This window comes from Ovis aries, chromosome 2, assembly GCF_016772045.2.
Source record: "Ovis aries strain OAR_USU_Benz2616 breed Rambouillet chromosome 2, ARS-UI_Ramb_v3.0, whole genome shotgun sequence".
NCBI classification, from domain to species: domain Eukaryota; kingdom Metazoa; phylum Chordata; class Mammalia; order Artiodactyla; family Bovidae; genus Ovis; species Ovis aries.
The window spans coordinates 210,049,510-210,073,191 of record NC_056055.1 but is presented as its reverse complement, the minus strand read 5'-3'; the positions used below and the strand labels follow the sequence as shown (position 1 = coordinate 210,073,191).

The 23,682-nt window shown below is 43.6% G+C and overlaps 1 protein-coding gene across 6 annotated transcripts in view; it reads left to right on the top strand.

Moving 5' to 3' along the window:
- PLEKHM3 (pleckstrin homology domain containing M3) overlaps window positions 1–23,682 on the top strand; it is a 214,158-nt gene that overhangs the window by 35,773 nt on the left and 154,703 nt on the right. For all 6 annotated transcript variants that reach the window (XM_042244111.2, XM_004004870.5, XM_042244110.1 and 3 more), the window contains one exon: window positions 13,459–14,394. In XM_042244111.2, coding sequence (XP_042100045.1) covers window positions 13,459–14,394 — 936 coding nt within the window. The remainder of the gene's footprint in view (window positions 1–13,458; window positions 14,395–23,682) is intronic.

Below are 23,682 nucleotides of genomic sequence, written 5' to 3'. Positions count from 1 at the left end.
AGTGTCTTTGACTTTTTTTGCGGCTGTTCTGTTAATGCATTTTATCTTTCTTGGCTAAGGAGGACTATAGTTACTAATTTTACAAATGTCTAGAGTTACCTTCTTAAAACACAGATTTTTTTATGCTACTCTGTTCTTAAAAATGAATCCTGGTTCCCCATTCTTTACAAAAATCAAGTGTAAATTTTCTGAAGCATCCAGGTAATCTTTCTAAGTTTATCACCTGCACCTTTCTTCTCCACCTACTGATAAAGATCCCTGGTGTTATTTGCTCAGTCATATCCGACTCTTTGCGACCCCAAAGACTATAGCCTGCCAGGCTCCTCTGTCCATGGGATTCTCCAGGCAAGAATACTGGAGTGGGTTGCCATTTCCATCTCCAGGGGATCTTCCCAACCCAGAGATCAAACCTGGGTCTCCTGCATTGCAGGCGGATTCTTTACCATCTGAGCCACCAGGAAAGCCCCTTCTTCCCCCATCTCGGCGCTAATTTTGAATCTGTCATGTGTGTTTAACCAGCTTAGCCTTTGCTTATGATGTCTTTTCACCCAGAAGACCTTCCCAGCCTTCTTCACTTTTCACAATCCTCCATTATCTTTCAAGGATCAGTTCAAATGCCACATCCTCTCTGAGACCTTTCCATCTTTTTCTATTTTTTTAAATTAAAGTATAGATGACTTACAATATTGCATTAACTTCTGGTGTACAATGTAGTGATACACTGTTTTTATACACTGTACTCTATATAAAGTTATTATAAAATACTGCCATATTTCCTGTACTGTGCATTATATTGTTTGTAACTTATTTATTTTATATCTGCTAGTTCATACCTCTCTTCACCTATCTTTCTCCTTTCCTGACCTCTTTCCCCTCTAATAACAACTAGTTTGTTCTCTGTCTGTGTATTTTTAATTACAATTATGTTTTTTCTTTTATTTCCTGTTTCCACAGCACATTTTATTTTGCCATGCATTATAGGTAATTGCTTGACCATTCACTTTTCACACTAGGTTGGCAGTTCTTTGACGCAGTGAATTGTAGACAACTTTCTATCGTATCAGGTATGAGCCTATGAGGCTGTTTGGCTGAATTCTATGTGTTGGTACTTGGAAAATCAGGATACACAGTTTTTTTGTTTGTTTGTTTCCAGAATGAAAATGACCTGCTCTCTCTTTCAGTTTTCCTTACCTAAAGCTTGAGTCAAGTTGAATAAAGTTTGTTATTATTAATACTGTCAGTAAGAGCTATCATTTAGTGAGTTAACTTTATGCCCAGACCTGTGCTAAGAAGTATTCATCTGTTATCTTATTTAATATTAATAATAATTTAATATGTTAGATAATATTGTCCTGATTTTACAAAGGAGAAAGTGGAGGCTTAGAAAAGGCAATCTCACTAGGCCATCAGGCTATAAGTGGAGAAGCTCCAGGCCCACTCTGGCGGCTACACGTAACCACGCTATAAAACTGCCTCTCAAGTCTGAGGAAGCGTAGGACTCATTCCCTCCACCGCAAATAAAACACAGTGTGATCTAGATTGAAAATCTGGAGGTTGGCATTCCATCCTCATTTGCACACTTTGTGGTGTACCCTTGGCCAAGTCATTTTGTTTCCTGGAACCTCATTCCAAATCTGTTAAATCAGTTAAAATGTTTTTAGAAGCAAGTAATAGAATACTCAACTCAGTAGAAGTGGCATAAATAGTGAGGCCATTTATCATTTTATTTTTTTATCTAACAGATAGCTATTGGACATAGTGCGTAGCAAACACTGTAGACAGTAAATACTTAAGGACACCTACCTCTGGTGGCCCCAGAGTCATCAAAGATCCAGGTACTTTTCATCTTTTTTCTTTGCTGTCCTCAGTATAGGTGGTGGTGTCTCCTCTTTCCCTCATTGATGCAAGATGGCTGCATTAGCCCCAAAGATATGTATCCACAGCCAAAGTCAGGAAAGGAAAAAGCAGGGCACCTTGTCTGGGTCTTTTCTCCGAGGTCCCCAAGAGCACCCCATCAGCAGTCAGAACTGGGTTCCATACTGGTCCCTAAAGCAACCTCTGGCAAAGGAAAATAGGGTTACCAATTGTTTTAAACAAACCATGGCACTTTCTGTGGGGGTGGGAAGAAGCCATCTCCACACCTAAACAAAATTAGGGTTCTCTTGATAAAGAAGGGGGAGACACTCGACAGAGTAGCCAGGCGCCTGGCAGGTTCTGCCTCTGGTAGGGCTGGGCTGAAGAGATTTCTAGTCCCTTCTGCCTCTGGGTTTCTGTGATTCAGTGTTACCCAAAGATAGAGCACTTATCTTAAAATCTGGTGGCCTAAGTATGGGAGATTCTTTTATACTTAATTTCTATAGATTAATGAAACAAGAATGAGAAGCTCACCATGGCAGACAGTGAGCATCATTTGAAAGCTGATGTTTGGAAATGTTTTCTGGGTTAAAAAAAGTTCATAAACACTAGAGATTATCCTTGTTAGAGAAGACAGAAAACCTCTGAATTTAAGAGGTTGAGTCTGTGATCTTCTGGTCAGGTTCACATCCAAAGAGTAAAATTGACCAGGTCTGTGTTGACTTGTACGCTATCACTGTTGCTCACAGCACAAAGAACTTAGATGGAGAAGATCCCTAGCTGTGTATCTAACGCCTACATAGCCACATATGTTACAGGTCTGTTTCTTCTAGAGCCTACACAGATACTATGTCCTTTCCCCTAAGTTTATGAAGGGAAAACAAATGGGATGTTCTCTTTCACCAACAAAGAAAGATCTCCGAAGTAGCTCATCACTTGAGCTTAGTTCATTTCTCCCAGAATGAGTTTGTTAATGACCATTGGTGAGCACTGCAGTGGCTAGCACTGTGTACCATGTATAAAATGTCCAGGACCCAGCCCCTCTTTGATTCCTGTAGATCATTCTCTTCATGTTCTTTGCTGTGGGCATTTGTGGCAGTGTCATAGTTGACGTGCATCCTGTTAAATTCACTTCCCTCATGTGACTCTAATGAGAACAAAGACCCCAAACTAGTTAACTTCTTCCTAGTTTCTGGCTTAAGCACGGTCAGATACTAGAATATGAAGCAAAGAGACTTGGAAAGCAAAGAGACTTGATTGATCTAGAATGTCAGAGAAGTCTTCATTGAGGAAAGAATGTTCCAGCTGAGCACTGAGGGTTGAGTATGTAGTGGAGGTGGAGATGAACATAGCCTGTGTGGGGGGTGGTCAGAGGCTAAGCCAGAACAGGACTCATAATGGACTACAAGATTATGGAGGACCTTCAAAGCCAGGCCGAGAGAATTAGCCTGGTATGTTGGGCAAGAAGCACTTGGAAATTTCTTGAGAGTCAGGATTGAAAGGATATGGACTTCCTGGTGGTCCAGTGGTTGAGACTCTGAGCTTCTACTGCAGGGGACATGGGTTTGATCCTTGGTGGGGGAATTAAGATCCTGCATGCCGCTCTTGTCCTCTCTCCCTCCCTTTGCACACTTCACTCCCAGGGAGAAATAACTTCCAGGCAGCTTTAGGAGAGGAAGCAGGCGTGTATCACTCAGCCTCTGAAGGAAAGGCTGATTCTGGCCTGCTCCTCTCAATGTGCTTTGCCACCTATCAGCTCTGTGTGAGCAGCCCCCTGGGAGGGGAAAGTCTGTGTTGAGTGATCTAGTGATCCACTGGATCCAGGGATCCATTGTTGCTGGTGACTCACAGGTGGAAGTGAAAGTGAAGTCACTCAGTCGTGTCCGACTCTTTGTGACCCCGTGGACTGTAGCCCATCAGGTTCCTCTGTCTATGGGATTCTCCAGGCAAGAATGCTGGAGTGGGTTGCCATTTCCTTCTCTAGGGGAATCTTCCTGACCTAGGGATTGAATCCAGGTCTCCTGCATTGCAGGCAGACGCTTTAACCACTGAGCCACCATCTGTGTAATTCTGGGATTCTGTTCATGGCTACACCCCTAACCTGTAACCTCCAGCTGGCTCATGTTCAGATTGCTATGAGTCTGACTACCCTCTATCAATCTCAGTTGGTTTGCAACTTGGGTGAAGAAGAGAGATGCTATTTACTGGGTCCGCTCAGGCCCTAAGAGTATGGAAGGATTGGTAGATGGGGTGGAAATGAGAAAACTCTGCCAGTCATCATGATGTGAAGTGATGGGACTCAAATTAGGATGACTGTGGCAAAAGAGAAAGTGGGACTTTTCTCTTTGGTGAAAAGTGAAAGTGAAAAGAGAAAGTGACTTTTCCCAGCACTGGCTCCATAAAAGAAAGTGACTTTTCTCTTTTGTGAAAGAGAAGGAACGGCTGTCCTTGGGCTGTGAGCTCTTGATAGGATCTGTCTGACTCATTTGGCATTCCCACAGATCCCAGCAGAGTCCTTTGTGCGTGCATCCAACAAGTGCTTATGGAGCCAGTGCGGCTAATATGGGGGTGAGAGGGACATCCAGGTCCTTGTCTTCAAGGAGCAGCGGTTCTTTGAAAGAAATAAAAGAAGGTCGTAAGATAAGAGACTGAGAGGGGCCCTTTAGCTGAGGTGCTGAGAGGCAGTGGCCTCACTGAGGATGGCACCTTTGAGGTGAAAAGCTGAGGAGATGAAGACGTCAGTGGAGCTGGGGGGAGGTATTCCAGAGAGAGGACACAGCAGCTCCAGAGTCCTCAAGGCCAGAAAGCACTCAGCTCGTTCAAAAAACACAGGAGGCTTTTGGCTGGAGTTAGAGAAGAAATGTGAGATGGTGCGAGGTGAGGTCAGAGCAGTAGTCAGAGGCCAGACTGTGCAGGACAGAAAGCAGAGACATTGGAAGCATCTAGAATCTGGAGGAAGGAGACAGATTGAGGCGTAGGAGATGCAGGTGCAAGTAAGTACTTTGGAATAGAATAGACACAATACACTTCGGGATATTAGAAGACAAGAGGAGAAGAGATCCGTAGAGGGGTAATTTTCAGATGTAATAGACGAAGAGATTCTGAAGAAAGGGAGATTCCACCTTCAGAGTGGAGGTGGAAGGGCTCGCTTTTCCTGGTCTTCTTTTGAGACCAGAAGCTGAAGTAGGAAACAAATCGATTGAATTCTTAAAAAGATGTGTCAGGAGTCATTCTGAGAATTACTGGTCTCTTCTTCATAATAATACAATGAGGTAGGTACTATTATGCATGCATGCTAAGTCGCTTCAGTCATGTCTGACTCTTTGCAACCCTATGGATTGTAGCCCACCAGACATTATAGCCCATCCCAGCCCACCATGGGATTCTCCAGGCAAGGGTATTGGGAGTGGGTTGCCATGCCCTGTCTCAGGGGATGTTCCTGACCCAGGGATCGCACCCACATCTCTTACGTCTCCTGCAGGAGGATTCTTTAGCAGGCGGATTCTTTACCACTAGCACCACCTGGGAAGCACAGGTGCTATTATAGCCCCATTATAAAGATGATAAAACTGAGACTTGGGTTACGCCATTTGTCCAGGGTTACCCAGACATTTAGGACAGAATTACGATATAAACTTCGGCCAGTTGGCTTAACCACCTGTGGTCTTACACTTGTATAGTACATTGGTTAGTGTAATGTTGAAGTGAAGCCAAGTAAAATATATATAAAGGCCCTCCCTCTGGTGTACATAGAAAGAGATGGTAGAATTTGGAGTTTGAAAGACTAAAGAAGGTGTGGAAAATTTGTTCTGGGATTGTGTTTGAGATCCATGAAATGAATAAAAGAATGAATTGTCTGGATTAAAGCAATAAAAGAAGTTGAACATGAATTTATGTTTGACCAGTGCTCTGGTCTGAATATTTGCATCCTCCAAAATTCATACGTTAAACTTCTGGCCCCAGAAGTGATGGAATTAGGAGGGGGCTTTGTGGGGTGCTTATTAGGATGTGAGGGTGGGGCCCTCTTTTCACATTTATTAGTCTTGTTATATGAACTTAAATGTTTCCTTTAAATTTGCCCAGATAATTTTGGTTTGGAATATTGTCAGCACAAAGGCTTTTGAGTTCTTTGAAAACATTACAGTGTTGCTCTTTGTCTTTCATTCTGAACTACTGCCTGATCTTTGGGAGTCCTATTCTTAGGACTTCATTCCTTGTCTTGACTCAGGCCATTCAGACTTTCTTGGTAAACTAAATGTTTACCTAAATGTTTCATTAACTGTGATCTGAGACATGCATTTTTAAAAAAAACATGGTTTTTAAAAACAAAATTGCATAAAGTGACCAAAATGGAAGCACATTTTGTTTAATTACATATGGTAATATATGTGAATAAGTCTCACTATTATTTATATTATTATTACATATATATATAATGTCTAAAAGCTTAATATCAGATACTCTACAGTCTGGGCAGAAGGATTATGAGTGCTGGAATGTGGAGGCAGAAACTTTTTTTACCTTTCTTATTGATTTTCTTGGAATATTACATAATTTAATACATATTTGATGAGTGTGAAATAGTATCTGAAATATGAGTCACCAAGGTGGTATAGCCATTGAGCCTTGTGGCTTCAGGGGAGGACAGCTGTGTTCAACTAGAGGGGATAAGGAAAGGCCTCGGGAAGAAGTGAGATTTTATAGTAGCCCTTACATATGAGGAAAACTTGGACAAGAAGAGATTCAAGGAAATCTAGGCGGGGGTGTACAGTGAGAGAGAATCCATGGTTGGGAGGGGCCAGTAGTAAAAGTCACTGCAAGTCCCCTGTCTGGAGTGTGGGTAGTGGAGGAGAGTGGCTATGGCGTGTGGAAGGCCCCTGGAGAAATTCATAACAGAGGGATCAGACTAATATCCTCTGACCCTCCTAATCAATCTCCACATCCGTACAAGGACAATCACCTGTAGCATATTCTCACAAAAAAAGAAGAGCACCTACCTGGACCTTGAGATCTATATAGCAGTTGACAGTAAACCTAGGAAACAGGAGCATTTGAACAATACCCTGAGGATACATTCAGCCAAATCCAGGCTGTGCGAAATTCTACAGGACAAAGGAACTAATTTCTTCAATAAATTGTTGCTGTTCAGTTGCTAAGTTGTGTCCGACTCTTGTGACCCCATGGACTGTAGCCTGCCAGGCTCCTCTGTCCATGGGATTTCCCAGGCAAGAATACTGGAGTAGGTTGCCATTTCCTCCTCTGGGGGATCTTCCTGACCCAGTGATTGAACCTGCATCTCCTGCATTGGCAGGAAGATTCTTTACTTCTGAGCCACTAGAGAAGCCCAAAATATATGCCATGACAGCGAGAAAGAGGGAATTGTTACAGATTTAAAGAAACTTAAAAGACCTATCACAACTGTATGGATCACAAACAAGCTGTGGAAAATTCTTAGAAAGATGAGGATACCACACCACCTTACCTGCCTCCTGAGAAACGTGTATGCAGGTCAAGAAGCAAGAGTTAGAACCAGGCATGGAACAATGGACTGGTTCAAAACTGGAAAAGAGTATGTCAAGGCTGTATATTGTCACCCTGCTTATTTAACTTCTATACAGAGTACATCATGCAAAATGCCAGCCTGGATGAAGCACAAGCTGGAATCAAGATTGCTGGGAGAAATATCAATAACCTCAGATATGCAGATGACACCACCCTTATGGCAGAAAGCGAAGAGAAACTAAAGAGCCTCTTGATGAAGGTGAAAGAGGAGAGTGAAAAAGCTGACTTAAAACTCAACATTCAAAAAATGAAGATCATGGCTTCTGGTCCCATCACTTCATGGCAAATAGATGGGGAAACAATGGAAACAGTGATAGACTTTATTTTCTTGGTCTCCAAAATCACTGCAGATGGCACCTGCAGCCATGAAATTAAAAGACACTTGCTCCTTGAAAGAAAAGCTATGACAAACCTAGACAGCATATTAAAAAGCAGAGACATTACTTTGCTACAAAGTTACATATAGTCAGAGCTATGGTTTTTCCAGTAGTCATGTATGGATATGAGAGTTGGACCATAAAGAAAGCTTTGCTCCAAAGAATTGATGCTTTTAAACTATGGTGTTGGAGAAGACTCTTGAGAGTCTCTTGGACAGCAAGGAGATCATACCAGTCAATCTTAAAGGAAATCAACCCTGAATATTCATTGGAGGGACTGATCCTGAGGCTGAAGCTCCCATACTTTGGCCACCTGATACAAAGAGTCGACTCATTGGAAAAGACCCTGATGTTGGGAGGGGCTTCCTTGATAGCTCAGTTGGTAAAGAATCTGCCTGTAATGCAGGAGATCACGGTTCGATTCCTGGGTCGGAAAGATCCACTGAAAAAGGGATAGGCTACCCACTCCAGTATTCTTCGGCTTCCCTTGTGGCTCAGCTGGTAAAGAATCTGCCTGCAGTGGAGGAGACCTGGGTGCAGTCCCTGGGTTGGGAAGATCCTGTGGAGAAGGGAAAGGCTACCCACTCCAGTATTCTGGCCTGGAGAATTCCATGGACTATACAGTATACAGTATACTATACTGTATAGTCCATGGAGTCGCAAGTAGTTGGACATGACTCAGTGACTTTCAGTTTCACTTTTACGGATGCTGGGAAAGATTGAAGGCAGGAAGAGAAGGCGACAACAGAGGATGAGATGGTTGGTTGACATCACCGATTCAACGGACATGAGTTTGAACAAGCTCTGGGAGATGGTGAAGGACAGGGAAACCTGTTGTGCTGCAGTCTATGTGGGAAAAAAGAATCAAGACATGACTGAGCAACTGAACAACATAAAGACCTGTCAACCAAATCAATGTGTAAACCTAAATCGAACAAATCATCTATATAAAGAAATTTTTTGAGATAATCTGGGAAAATGAGATACAGACTGGGTATTAGGTAAGGAATTATTAATGTTTGGGGCATGAAAATGGTCTGATATATGTTGTAAAGTTCTTATCTGTTAGATTGGAGGTATAGCCTGAAGTGTTGACATTAGTAATGATGAAATGTCTGCAATTTGCTTTCAAAAATATTCCAGCAAACACACACACACAAAGCATGAGTTGGAGAGGAGACAGTAGCAGAAACTTGGTGATTTTTAAAAATGAATTAATTTTAATTGGAAGCTAATTACTTTATAGTATTGTGGTGGTTTTTGCTATACGTCGAAATGAGTCAGGCATGGGTGTACATGTGTCCCCATCCAGAACCCTCCTCCCACCTCCTTCCCCATCCCACCCTTCTAGGTTGTCCCAGTGCACCAGCTTTGAGTGCCCTGTTTCATGCATTGAACTTGGACTCTATTTCACATATGGTAATATACATATTACAGTGCTAATCTCTCAAATCATCCCACCCTCACCTTCTCCCACAGAGTCCAAAAGTCTGTTCTTCATATCTGTGTCTCTTTTGCTGTCTTGCATATAGGGTAGTCGTTACCATCGTTCTAAATTCCATATATACGCTTTAATATACTGTATTGGTGTTTTTCTTTCTGACTTACTTCACTCTGTGTAATAGGCTCCAGTTTCATCTACCTCGTTAAAACTGATTCAAATGCATTCTTTTTAATGGCTGAATAATATTCCATTTTGTATATGTACCACAACTTTATTATCCATTCATCTGCTGATGGACACCTAGGTTGCTTCCATGTCCTGGCTATTGTAAACAGCGCTGTAATGAACACTGGGGTACACGTGTCTCTTTCAATTCTGGTGTGCTCGGTGTGTATGCCCAGCTGTGGGATTGCTGGGTCGTATGGCAGTTCTGTTTCCAGTTTTTAAGGAATCTCCACACTGTTCTCCATAGTGGCTGTACCAGTTTGCATTCCTACCAATAGTGTGGAAGCTTGGTGATTTTTTTAGACTGAGGGTTGGGTCCATAGGAAAATGTGTTATGGTCAACCTAAGGAGTTTGAACTTTATCATGTAGGACTAGGAAACTTATGCAGGGTTTTAGGCTGATGAGGAGGCATGAGAAAGGTTATAAGCCGCCCAGAAAGGTTTCCCTGGTAACTGAGTGGGACATGGCGGGTGGGGAGGAGGACTCACAATGGGAGCCCATTTAAAATCTTGATTAAGATGGTGGCTATGAGAATGGAAACTTTTTTTTTTTTGAGAACAGAGAGAGGAAATAATGGCAAAAGAGGAACTCTTTGGTGGTTTGGCAGTACAGAAGTGAATCAGGTGCATAAGGAAATCCCCTTTTCCTCTTTAGTCAGTGGCAATTTTTATCCTTAAGCTACTGCTCTGAGTCGTATGGGACAAGGGGAGCGAAAAGGGATCTTTGTTGAGGAGGAACTGAGCCACGTCTTCATAACTGGCCACAGTGGAAAGCAGTGGGGAAACAGAATTCTCAGGTTCTTTTTGTTTATGTTTTTGTCTTGTTTCTTGCTCTTTTTCACGAGAGAACTAGTCTCTTGTAGTTTCAGTATGAAATTTATAGATACAGTGATTCATTTTGATTGCCTTTCTGTTTTCATTGGGGAAATGGTGATAATCTTTGTCAGAGGTTCTACCTGAATCATTTATGATATTAGTTAAGACAGAGATAATAGGGTTCATTTGTGAAATGGGATACTTTAGAAAAATGTAGGTGATGAAATGATATGGTCTGGGGAAATAAAAATTGACCTATGGTAAATTAATGGAAGCTTAGATTAAGTGTATAACTTCTGATTTGTCAATAGCAAAAATATTCAAGATAAACTTTAGATTCAGCAGAAAGTAACAGCAAGGGATTAAAGAGAAATGGTAGTTCTCCAGCCCTCTACAGTCAACGATAATTCATACTTTGCACACAACATACCAATAAGGTTTGATATAAACAGGCCCTCCAGAAAGGAATACACTCTGAGAATAGTTTTTTTTTTTTTTAATCACATCTGTTCTCTTCTTTTTCAAGAAATTACACTACAAACTGCAGTCTATAAGAATGGGTCATATCCTATGATTAACCCCCCTCTTCTCTTTCTCAGTTAAACATACCTATTTAGAGAGGGCTGAGCTGAGGTAGGAAGGAAATATTGAAACACTATGCATTCTTTACCTTATTCTGCAGCAAGAAGGTAGGGGAACTTTTGAGACTCCCTACTAGACTTCCATTCAGTCCACCCAATCTGGCATCTGTTCTCCTAGCTTATCAAGGCTTCCTAGGTGGCTCAGTGGTAAAGAACCCGCCTGCCAGTGTAAGAGACGTGGGTTCAATCCCTGGGTCAGGAAAATCCCCTGGAGGAGAAAATGGCAACCCGCTCCAGTATTCTTGCCTGGAGAATCCCATGGACAGAGGAGCCTGGAGGGCTACAGTTCATGAGGTTGCAAAGAGTCAGACACGACTGAATGACTGAGCACGCTTATACAATCAGAAAGGAGCGAGGTGTGCTTCTGGTTTAGGTCCAGTTAAAGTTAGAATTTCTAATTTGTGGTAGCTGTTGTAAAAAGCTCTTGGGAGGAGAGAAAAGGAGAGGAAATTTCCTAGCTAAAAGCAAGAGAGATGGCTTTTCTTTTGCTCAGGAATGTGTAGCTGAGCTGTTGGGCCTCAGAAGGGATGGGGATGGAAGCGTGGTTATGGGTCTTGTTATGGGAAAGGTTGACCTGTCATCGGCGCCTGATGGAAATGAGAGGGAGGAGGCCACAGCAGTGTGTCTAACAGCACTGCCTCTCTTCTTGCATCATCGGAAAAGAAAGATAACCTGAGAATAGTCTTCCATTATCTCTCTCTACAAAGGGATTAGTGCGGGTTGCAAGAAATTAATGGCTTTTGAATTAGCACAGAAATACTAATGAATGTCAGGACTGGAGATGTAAAGTAGGTGAAATTAGCTTTTCTCCGCCGCATTTCTCTCCTTTTCTCTTTTGGTTTGCTATTTTAAGATCTAGATCTGTGTTACTCTTTTTTTCTCCTCCATCCAAGATCAGAAATCCTACCCCTTTGGGAATGTGATTTGTCTTCTTTAGGGAGTGACTCAGTTTATGACTGTCTCCGATGTGTCAGCAAAAAGGTTGAGAAACATCTCAGAAATGAAAAACTTGGCTAGGGAGGAGAGCTACCTCATTTTCACGCCCAATGAAAGTATCAGGACACCTCCCAAGTGACAGTCCCCTTTTATTAAAGTATGACCTCTGTATCTGTGGCAGCTAATCATTAATTAAAGATGGCATGACCAGTTGAACTTGTGGGGAAGAGGGGAAGAGAAGGGAAGGGAGTTAGACCTACTATATGCTGGGCATTATGCTAGAAGCTTTATGTTCTAGAAGCTTTATTTCTATTCTGACTTTTACTAAGTACCCACTATGTACTAGACATTGCTCTGTGCACCGTGACATAAGGATGACAGGACAGACCTCGCCCCTGTCCTCTGTGGAGCTGATAGTCCAGTAGGGAAGACACGCTTCTTTAAAAGCATCAACATTTATTTTGTTTGTTCAGATATTTAAATAAATTATTATAATACAGCCTGAGAAGAGCCCATTAGAAGAGAATATATAGTAAGGATCCCTGATTCTAACCCAGGGGTGTGTGTAGGCAGACTAGGGGGTGGGGTTGGGGGAGTCAGGGCAGACTCCTTCTAGAAGAGAGGATCCTTGAGTGATGGGTAAGTGTATGGTAGCCGGTAGAAGTGGCGAAAGGGGCATTGCAAGCGAAGCGAATAGCGTAAGCAGGTTCAGAGAGGGGAGAGAACAGCTATCCAAGCAGACACCTAAGAAGTAAGCTAGTTGAGTCATGTCTGGAGAACTGGTTATGAGCCAGAAGGCCCCTGGCCTGGCCTTGAAGACTGATGGGAGTGTCTGAGAATCAGGAGTTTGTGAGTAGCACGCATCATGCTCTGTTCTTTGCACTGGCCCTTCCTGTCTCTGCCAACCTAAAGAAAGATGAGTATTGTCAGGGAGTTAGGTCAAGTGGCAGGAGGAGCATTCTTTCTCATATTTGGTGCTTTGTAGAACACTGGGCTTCCCTGGTGGCACAGTGGTAAAGTATCTGCCTGCCAATGCAGGAGACACGGGTTCAGTCCCTGGGTCGGGAAGATCCTGTGGAGAAGGAAATGGCAACCCACTCCAGTATTCTTGCTGTAGAAATCCCATGGACAGAGGAGAGAGCCTGGTGGGCTACAGTCCATAGAGGTCGAAAAGAGTCAGACATGACTGAGTGACTAACCAAGAACAAAAGAACGTTACCTAGAAAACAAGAAATTCTGGCAAAAAGCGGTTGTTTCATGGGCCCGCAGAGCATAATCCCAGTCATTCCAGTGTTTCTGTTTTCTGAACAGGCTTCTGCCTGTCTGATTGACAGCGGACCCCCAGCCGCCCAGTAGTTAACTTTTGCAGTCAGGATTCCACCCTAGGTAAGTTCTTCAGATATGAGGGTTTCCCTCAATTACATCTTGTTGATTAGACACTCTCTTGGAATTTTTACTACCTCTGTTTAATATTGTGTTTGGTTTGAGCCAGCAGGTTAGGCTGATCTGTTTGTTTTCTGGCACCCGCCTTGTCATCTCACTCAGTTCATTCATGTTCATGGATTAATATGTTACTTCTTTTTTTCTTTTCCTTGCTTTCTAGAACACAAGCCAGCATTCCCGAACATCCTGAAGAAGGGTTACCTGGAGATTCGGAAGGACCATGACAGTTACTGGCAAAGCTGTTACGCCGAGCTCTCCCCCTACAGCTTATACTTCTACAGCCTCGACAGCAGTGGAAATCAGAACCTCTATGCCACGTACCAGCTGTCCCACTTCCAGAGCATATCCGTTCTGGGAAACCTTGAGGCCAGGCTGGTGGACACCGTCCTGTATGACAACACTCAACTGCAGCTAAAGGCAGAGTCGCCGTGGGAGGCTTTGGACTGGGGGCAGAAGCTCTGGGAAGGCGTGCACGCTGCTGCACCAACCTACATGGGCCGGCCGGGAGAGCTGGCCGACTCCCCAGGGCTTGGCCATCACATTGACTGTCCACAGAATCATTGTTTACAGAAGAAATCCCGTGAGCTGCTCATGCCATCCCCTGTGCTGGATAGCCCCAAACAGTATCAAAACATTCTCAAATCTGGGACGCTGTACAGGCTGACCATGCAGAACAACTGGAAAGCATTTACATTTGTGCTGAGCAGGACCTGCCTGATGGCCTTTCCGCCGGGCAAGCTGGACGAGGACCCCCTGCTGAGCTACAACGTGGACGTGTGTCTGGCCGTCCAACTGGACCACCTGGACGACTGTGATTCTTGCTTTCAAGTCATTTTCCCCCAAGACGTCCTCCGCCTCCGTGCTGAGACGCGGCAGAGGGCTCAGGAGTGGATGGAGGCACTGAAAACAGCTGCCAACGCGGCAAGGAGTTCAGAACAGAACCTGCAGGTCACGCTGAGGACCAAACCTAGGGATCAGATGGGTGGGCACGAACTCAGGAAGAGCAAACGCCAGTCAGTGACCACTAGCTTCCTTAGTATCCTGACGACTTTGTCTCTGGAACGAGGGCTCACTGCTCAGAGTTTCAAATGTGCAGGTATGAAACAACATTTCAGCCTAAAACTCATTCAAGAACAAAATCCTAAATCCTGCAAATGCAATTCACTTGAAAAATCCCTTTGAGAAGCCAGTTCCTGATACCTCTTGAATCTCACTTAGTCGTGTCCAACTCTTTGTGATCCCATGGACTGTAGCCCACCAGGCTCCTCTGTCCATAGGATTTCTCAGGCTAGAATACTGGAATGAGTAGCCATTCCGTTCTCCAGGGAATCTTCCCAACCAGGGATCGAACCCGGCTCTCCCATGTTGCAGGCAGATTCTTTACCATCTGAGCCACCAGGGAATCCCCTCCTTTAAGGAGTTTGCTATATTAAACCATCTATCCATCTTCATGCCATGCTGATGAAGTAAGTAGAAGCAGCTGTGATCTACCCACTGAATCAAAATGACTCGGCTGCAGCATAAGCAGGCTAGAATGTAGACTTCCTGAGTCTGCTGTGATTCCATTTCCTCTGCCTTCTTAAATCAAGGTCACTGGGAATGTAGATGTCACAGACTGTCTCCTAAGAGACATCTATGCCCAGAGCTGACTGCTGGCATTCCTTAGGTAAGGAAAGCATCCATAGTCAGTAACTGTCATTGATCATGACCTTGTCAGATTCTGTTAAGGAAGACTCCAGAAAGTCAGCTTTGACAGAGAACCTGGAGGTGGCCAAGTGCAGGGTGATGATGAAGCAGCAGGTGACCTCTGAGTCACGATGGGCTGGACCCTCATCCTCGGGACTCCTGGGGCTGCCAGAACTGCTGTGGAGGGTGAGACCCAAGGTGGAGGCCAAGGCCCAGTCATCTGGAAGTCCTTAAAACCCTATTATTGCTTCTCTCCCCTACTCACCATTCCTCTCACCTTCCCGCAAACAGTAAACCAGAAAGCACACATCCCTCACTAAACCAAGTCTGTATATCTCCTATGAGCAAAATCAAATTATTTCCCTTTCACTGTACATGCTTGTGTGCTCAGACATGTCCGACTCTTTGTGACTCCGTGGACCATAGCCTGCCAAGCTCCTCTGTCCATGGGATTTTCTAGGCAAGAATACTGGAGTGGGTTGCCGTTTCCTACTCCAGGGGATCTTACCAATGGATCAAACCCATGTCTCTTGTGTTTCCTGCATTTGCACGTGGGTTCTTTACCAGCTGTGCCACCTGGCAAGCCTTTTCCTTTGACTAAACACCATGCAATTTGTCACAAGAAATTTACCATGGAGGTAGCTTTAACTGGAAGCCTGATTTGGAAAATTTCGATTCAGGTGTATCAGGTTTAAGTACATTGTTTAAAAATGAACAAGAAACCTACCACCAGTCAAGAACAGATTTTCAGTTTCATGCCCCTTCCTGCATTCAGAAAAGCCAAATAGTGGTGGCACAGTGAACCTTTGAACTTAGCTTAGTTATGATGGTTGCCTCTGCTGTTGAAAAATAATTTACTCAAAGCAGGGATTAAGTGAATCATCTGTGCTTTGTCTGGAGGGCCTCAGGAGCTTGGGAGCAGACACTTGCAGGGTGGGCTGAGAGAGACCCGCAACTCCGAGCCGGTAAAGAAGCCACAGTAGGCGAGGTGCACACGTCTGCAAGCTTGTGTGACCTTGTACTAAGTCAGCCAGCTACATTTGGAAAAGGTTTTTGAAATAAGGAGATGCTGGTTTTAGCATGGTTTTTAGAAACTATTGACATTGCAGTGTCTTCATATACTAGTGCATATATTGTATTTCAGAGTTCAGCCAGTCAATAATAATTTATGAGTGCTTGCCCTCTGGATGCGCTGGAATTGGGGCACACTCCTGTGGCTTTAGACTGCTGAGGAGGGCAACAAATCTGCTGTGTTATTGGAATCGGGGAGAACAGCTCAGCTTCATTTTCAAGGTGGAGACCGGAGTATGGATCGGGAACTTCCTAGTAAAAGAGGGAAGAAAAGCCTCAGGTGTTACACAAAATGATCCCTTTGTGGCCTTCTACTTCACCTTCCTGTCCTGAGTTTGCTTCCTGATGGAGTGTGCCCTGCATACACCTTGTGCTACCCGAGCAGCATCTCTGATACCTAGAGGAAGGAGAAATACAGGCAGAGGGTACCGTTCAGCAGGTATACCACATCTGGCAGTTGGAGAAAGGAGAACAGGAAAAAGGCATAGAAAGGTGAGTGGAAGGGACAGGGAGAAGGAAGCTAAGTGAAAAAGAGTACGGAAAGGATCACGTGATGGGCTGGGATAGGACCTGGAGCAGCTTCTTTGTGTGTGCCTGCTAGGTTGCTTTAGTCATGTCTGATTCTTTGCGACCGTATGGATTGTAGCCAGGCTTCTCTGTCCATGGGATTCTCCAGGCAAGAATACTGGGGTGGGTTGCTGTGCCCTCCTTCAGGGGATCTTCCCAACTCAGGGATCAAGCCCGAGTCTCTTATGTGTCCTGCCTTGGCAGGCGGGTTCTTTACCACTAGTGCCACCTGGAAAGCCCCAGAGCACCTGCTTTAGGGCCCGTGTTTTAGGATGCCACCCTTTGCTGTGTGAATCGGGAGCCCACTGATTGGCCGTCTGGAGAATAGGCTGTGGATGGTGGTAATAGGTACCCCGGAGACAGGGTAAGGTAGTCTGAGAGTCCTTTGCTCTGCTCGACTTTTACCTTCTTGCTTTTGGTTTGGTGTACTAATGGGGCACAAGTAGCTTTCTCATTTGGTGTGGGGAGAAGTCAGTCCTAATTTGTGCAGTGTGGCTGAATTCTCAAGTAAAATGTTTAATTTCATTTCACGTCCCCTCTTCCATCAGAAACAGCTATGCTCAGTTGCTCTGTGGTACACGTGGGTTATGCGTGGCTTTCCATTTTCCTAAATACCTGTGCCCAGAATACTGGTTTCCTATCTCAGATAGGCATACTCCATCTCCTGTAGAGGGCAGAGTCTCAAAAGAAAAAGGCCCAAACTTAGTAAGCAAACCTCTGAATGTTGTTTTAAGTTACTTAGGAGGCTGTTCCTTATATCAAAGATTATTAGAGCAGATGGAACTTGAAAAATTGATCTACGTTTCTCACAAACACAGTTAACCTAAACCAGCTGTTTGTGCGTTTAGTCCTTGTGTCCCCTAGCTTTTCATCTTCATAAAAACATGCGTTCAGTGAGAGAGCTGGTTGCAAGGCATGTTTACCTTCCAAGCTGTCAAAAAGTCCAATAAACTGTTTTTAGTTGAATCTTGGCTTTCTTTATCATTTTGGGGAGAAGCTAATTCACAGTATTTCACTGTTTAAGTGAGCTTCTTTAGACTACAAGGACTTATGTCCACTTGGTCCCTCCTCCTTTAAATATTCCTAATGAATTAACAGTGAAAGATTGCACTGAGCAGGTCTTCATCACGATGTCATTTGGTTGCTATTCGGGGGAGCCACAGATGTTGGCTTTTAAATCTACAAAATAGTGCAGTTGGCCTCATTTCACTGAATACTTTCTGTAGGTGAAGAATTTTCTATATCCTTTTTAGAAACTTAGAGAGCCCCAACAGAGAAAATGGACCCTGACCATCCCCAAATGCCTGAGGTTACGGTTTTGAAAATACATGCTTGCACATAACTGTTTATTTCTTAACGTGTGCTTGAACTTTTTATAGTTATGTTTGATTATGTGTGGTTTGTTACATGGCTCCCTCTCCAGCTCCATGGATGCTAGGAAACCCAGCTACAGTGGTCTTCCTGCTAGTCTGTAACCTATTCTTGCTCATTCATGGATCCAAGGCCCTTACACATGCTCTTCCTTCTTTCTGAGAACATGCCTTTGAAAATTAAATTCTTCCATTCATTCCGCCATTTATTGTGTGCCCAGTTTCTGACCACATGCCTGAACCTCAGATGTACCTGGAGGAGTCAGTGGTCCCTGCCCTCAGGGAACTTGCAGTCTCCTAGGGAAACCAACGTTAACCGGATTCATCACCAATGCCAAATGGTAAACTGGGGAAGCGAGGCCCACAGGTCAGATTTGGGAGCTGTCAGAGTGGTGCCAAGTGGAAGTCTATGAAACTGCAAACATTGTGTCTTTTCTGACCAACAAAAAAGGGCAGTTTGATAAGGTTGAACTTCATGTTTGACCCTGAAGTCCCAGAAGGTTCCTGGGCAAAGGAGCACATGAGGAAAGTGGTATTTAGGAACAATTAATTTGCTAGTGCTTTAGTACAACTTTACAGAAGCACTTTAGCAGAAAGTAAGGAATGCTTCTTTAATGAAGTCACTGGTTGGGATTCAAAATTATGTTTGGCAGTAGGGCATCTTTAGTGTTAAAATATTAATGCTAAAACAAATGACTGTGCGGCTTATTAAAATATTTATGGGTATGTACCGGTAAGTGGTTCTAAATGAGGTCATTCACAAAATGCTGTATAAATTTGATTATAAAGCAGAAGCACAGTTTTCTTCAGGAATTAGAAAACGTGTACATACCTATTTCCCCTCAACAGATACTTGGTTTCCTGGCAGTAATATATACAGATATTTTTCCTGTAATTTCCCAACAATCAAGAAACATAGCAGTTGAGTGTTATGATAAAAGAGCCCAGAGCCTTGTTTATAGATGTGGCAAGAGATGGCAACGCTCACGTCTCGAAGCGTCTTCAGTTCAGTTCAGTTTGCAATCGGATGGCCCACTGTGGGGCAGTGTTCTCGATTGTGAACCGAAATTGAAAATGTTAACAGAAGAAACAGCAAGAGAAACAGTGATCTGAGGAGACCCCCCCACCATTTCGCACTGTCAGTTTTTATGGCTTTACTCCTTGGGTTGCTGTCTAACCTCTTAGGACTGCTGTTGGTGATTACATCTCTCTGGCATTAAGAGCTTTTTGCTTTCCTTTTCTCTACCCCCCTAGACCTTGGGAGGGGTAAGCCCAAGGGGTGGGGGTGGGGGGGGGGAGTTTTGCTGTGAATTCTTCAGCCATTTAGTGCAAATTCCTGTAATTACCGGCATTGTGTCCTCTCTGAATGGCACATAATACAGCAGAAGCCATTCCTAATTGAGACCTTACAGGAGGTACAAATCCTCTCTTTGTTCAGCCTGACAAATTAGTGCCAGAAAGTGGCAGGGTCCGAGTGGAAATCAAAGGCAAGAAACACAAAGATGGAACTTAAGGCTACAGTAATAACCCTCTCTTGTCCTGAAGGGAAAAAAAGGAATGACCAATGAAAAATGAAGTTTTTTTTTTTTTGTTATAAACTCCCTTGACATGACAGCACCTCGGGGCTGCTCTATTTATTTAGCAAAAGTGATTAAACAGTAATACAACAGGGCCGCCCATTGTTTCCCCCCGGTGCCCCCACCTCACAGACCCCTGCTGCCTTGGCTAATTGATTGACAATGAACCTCTGATAAAGAAGTCTGTTGTTAGGACCTGAGGTGGGGGGAGCCTTTTTTCCCCTCTTTTTGTGTGTCTGAGTGTGTGTGTGTATGTGTGTGTGTGTGATTTCATTTTTGTTTGAATTGCACTCCAGTTTCTCTTTGCCCCACCCCTTCTTTCCCCTTCTCTCCCCTTTGCTTTCCACTCCCCTTACCCCAAAGCTTTTGAGCAGTTGCTCCCAGCTGACATTCACAAACAGGTAGTGAGGAATTAGAATTGTAGTACAGGCTTTTGACAAGTTTATCTTCGAGCAAACTTCCTCCTCTCCCTTTGGTCCATTTAAGGCAGAACAGCAGTGTGAGAAGACAGAAAAGGGGAAGAGGGCTGATTATTGGTGCTTTAAGCTCAGAGAAGTGGGTTTTTTTTTTGTTGTTTGTTATTTTTTTAGTTTCTCGTGCGTGGGAACGGATGTCTGAAGCTAATCTTTCAACTTTAAGAATCTGTGCACGTTTATGTGTGTCGGTGGGGGCGGTGTTATAGAATAAGAAATAAAATTTTGAATTATTTAAATCTCCTCTCAGTTCCTGAGACGCGAGGATTGATTATTTTAGGATAGAACATGGCTGCTTGTGGTGTAATTCAGCACCCCAAGATTGCTGTAAATGGTGGGAAGATGACCAGAGGCCTCTAGGCAGATAATTAATAGCCCCTAGTTATATATGCTCAGCTAGCTAAGCTGAAGCTAAATCCCAAATTTAACTCTGTTACAGCTGCAAAAACAAATCATTTCAAGCCCCTATGAAAGCAAAATATATTAAACAAACAGTATCGACCTTGTTAATACCCCATGGCATTTCGTGTGATAAATGAGGGCGTCTTTCTGGCAAAGGCCTGTTTTATGGCATCGTTTGGACATAAAAGATACCTTTACCCTGGTAATACAAGCATCCCTGATAGAAAGTATGGAGTGGTTAATTATTCATTAAATAGCTGCCAGTCTGGAAGTAAGCAGTATTTCTGACTTGGGCACAGTTAGTTACTTATTGGCCTCAGAGTAAATCATGCAGAATGGCAGTTCTTAAGAAAAAGAGAAATTGAATTTGGAAGCTGATTATGCATGAGTCTAGGTAAAATAAGTCCTGTACATTTTTAAGTGCCAAGTAGGAAAGTTATACAACTTACTACTTACATTCTTGAAAAAACAAATTCCAGTATGGCCAAAAATCTGTTTTGATTCTCATGGGAAAAATTAGGGGATCTCTAGTAGCCAAAGTGCCAGACCTCCTAAGGAAATGAGAGACAAAAAAAGAAATTGACTTTCCTTGATAGCTCCAATTCCTCTCTTTACTACTATTTTCAAATTTGTCTCACACTTATTAGGAATGGTAATACAGTGAAGATTTATTTGACTTAAAGAATAGGCAGGTAGCCAATTGGAAGAGAGAGAAACAATTAAGGAAGACTCTGCTGTGCCCCTCAAAACATAAATAGCTTGGAGTAATGAGAACTATTGAGTCCATTATTACCGTCTCACTTTGTATTGGGCTTCCCTGTGGGTCAGATGGTAAAGAATCCACCTGCAATGCGGGAGACCTGGGTTCGATCCCTGGGTTGGGAAGATCCCCTGGAGAAGGGAAAAGCTACACACTCCAGTATTCTGGCCTAGAGAATTCCATGGATTGTATAGTCCATGGGGTTGCATTTTGTATTGTCTGAGTTATTTTGTTTTTGAGTGTATTTGATGGCTGTCTCTCAGAGAAGAAATCTCTAGTTCGTTTTGTGTGTGTGCTGGAGGGCTAAGTTTTATTTGCCCAACCTTGATTAGCACCATGGAGGCGTTCTGATAGTAAAATCCGTAAGTGGAGTTTCAGTGGAGGATTTACGTCAACATGCATTTATTAAACCCCTCTTGTATGTAGGGGCTTTTCTGGTGGCTCAGACAGTAAAGAATCTGCCTGCAGTATAGGAGACTTGGGTTCGATCCCTGGATCAGCAGGATCCCCTGGAGAAGGAAATGGCCACCCACTCCAGTTTTCTTGACTAAGAAATCCCATGGACAGAGGAGCCTGGCGGGCTACAGTCCATGGGGTCCCAAAGAGTCAGACACGACTGAGCGACTAACACTTTCACGTATGCCACACATGTGCTCTTCCAGGTACCTTGGGATGTAGGAGTAGGAGTATGATGTATGCTGTGCTCTTCAGAACACCTAGAACTCCCGCCCCTCCTGAAGTGTATGGGGGGCTGGATGGGACTGGGAGGCTAGGGGGTCAAGCCAGTGGTTTGGAGGCCCGTACGTCTGTGGCTGTGTTCATGTCCGAGAACCCTGTTGTAGAGAACTTGAAAGCTAAAGTCCTAAAGGAGTGTCTTTCCTCACTCCTCCGTTTTAAACTTTGTCCTTCTGCTTCCTGGAGAATTAATCTCAGGGGATCATCATCTCAGCTTTTACTACCATCTCTCAAAGATAAAACCTGAATTTCTATTATGTGCTCCATTATGTAGTAGGTGCGATAGGAGATACAAGAGAAGCATACATGTGGTCTAGACCCCCAGGACATTATAGTCTGGTGGAGGATGCACAAAGGAAAGTGAGGGATTACGAGACAGTTAGGTCAGATCCATGCTTAGTGTTCAGAAAAGCATTTGGTAAAAAACCCTCAAGACGGAGAAACTTGGGTTATCAGAGATTTTAATAATGTTGTTTTGTGAATGGTGAATGACTGTCAGCTTTACCCAAGGATTATTGACTAACAAATTCCTTTCACCCTAGAATGTTGTCAGTAAAGATACATGAAAAAAGTGAGAAGCAGCATACTTTAGTAATTAGGAGCTAGGACTCTGGAATCAGACTGGCTAAGTTCCTAGATCTGCTACTCACTCTGTGACTCTGGGTAAATTACTTAACCTCTCTGTACCTTCATTTTAAAATTTCAGAGGTGAGAAAATAATCACATCTACTCCATAGGTTTGTAGCAAGAATAAAATGGGTTAAAAGGGCTTGAAACAGTGCCTGGCACGTGATATATGCTATGATTAGTCACTCAGTCATGTCTGACTCTTTGCAACCCCATGGACTGTAGCCTGCCAGGCTCCTCTGTCCATGGGGATTCTCCAGGCAAGAATACTGCAGTGGGTTGCCATGCCCTCCTCCAGGGGATCTTCCTAACCCAGGGATCGAACCCAGGTCTCTTGCATTGCCTGGCACATAGTAAATGCAATATAAGAATTTTGTTGTTCACTCACTCAGTCGTGTCTGACTCTTTTCAACCCCGTGGACTGGAGCACTCCAGGCTTCCCTGTCCTTCACCATCTCCCGGAGCTTGCTCAAACTCATGTCCACTGCATCAGTGATGCCATTCAACCATCTCATCCTCTGTCATCCCCTTCTCCTCCTGCCTTCAACCTTTCCCAGCATCGGGGTCTTTTCTAATGAGTCAGTTCTTCGCATCAGATGGCCAAAGTAGTGGAGCTTCAGTTTCAGCAGCAGTCCTTCCAATGAATATTCAGGGTTGATTTCCTTTAGGATGGACTGGTTTGATCTCCTTGCAGTCCAAGGGACTCTCAAGAGTCTTTTCCAACACCACAGTTCAAAAGCATCAATTCTTTGGTACTCAGCCTTCTTTATGGTCCAACTGTTACATCCATACATCACTACTGGAAAAACCATAGCTTTTACTATATGGACCTTTGTCAGCAAAGTAATGTCTCTGCCTTTTAATATGCTGTCTATATGTAAGAATTATCTAGTTTTATTATTTGCCTACATAGGACAATAATCACCTAGGTAAAGATATCATAGGCCTACATACCAAATTTGCAGTTATATCTAAACTAGGTTGGACAACTAATGTGTTGAGTGACAATCAAGATTCTGAAACACGCTAGAGGAATGGACCAAATGAGGTGAGATTTAGTAGGGATTAATAGATAATCTTATACCTATATTCAGAACGTCAGCTGTGAAGATGGAA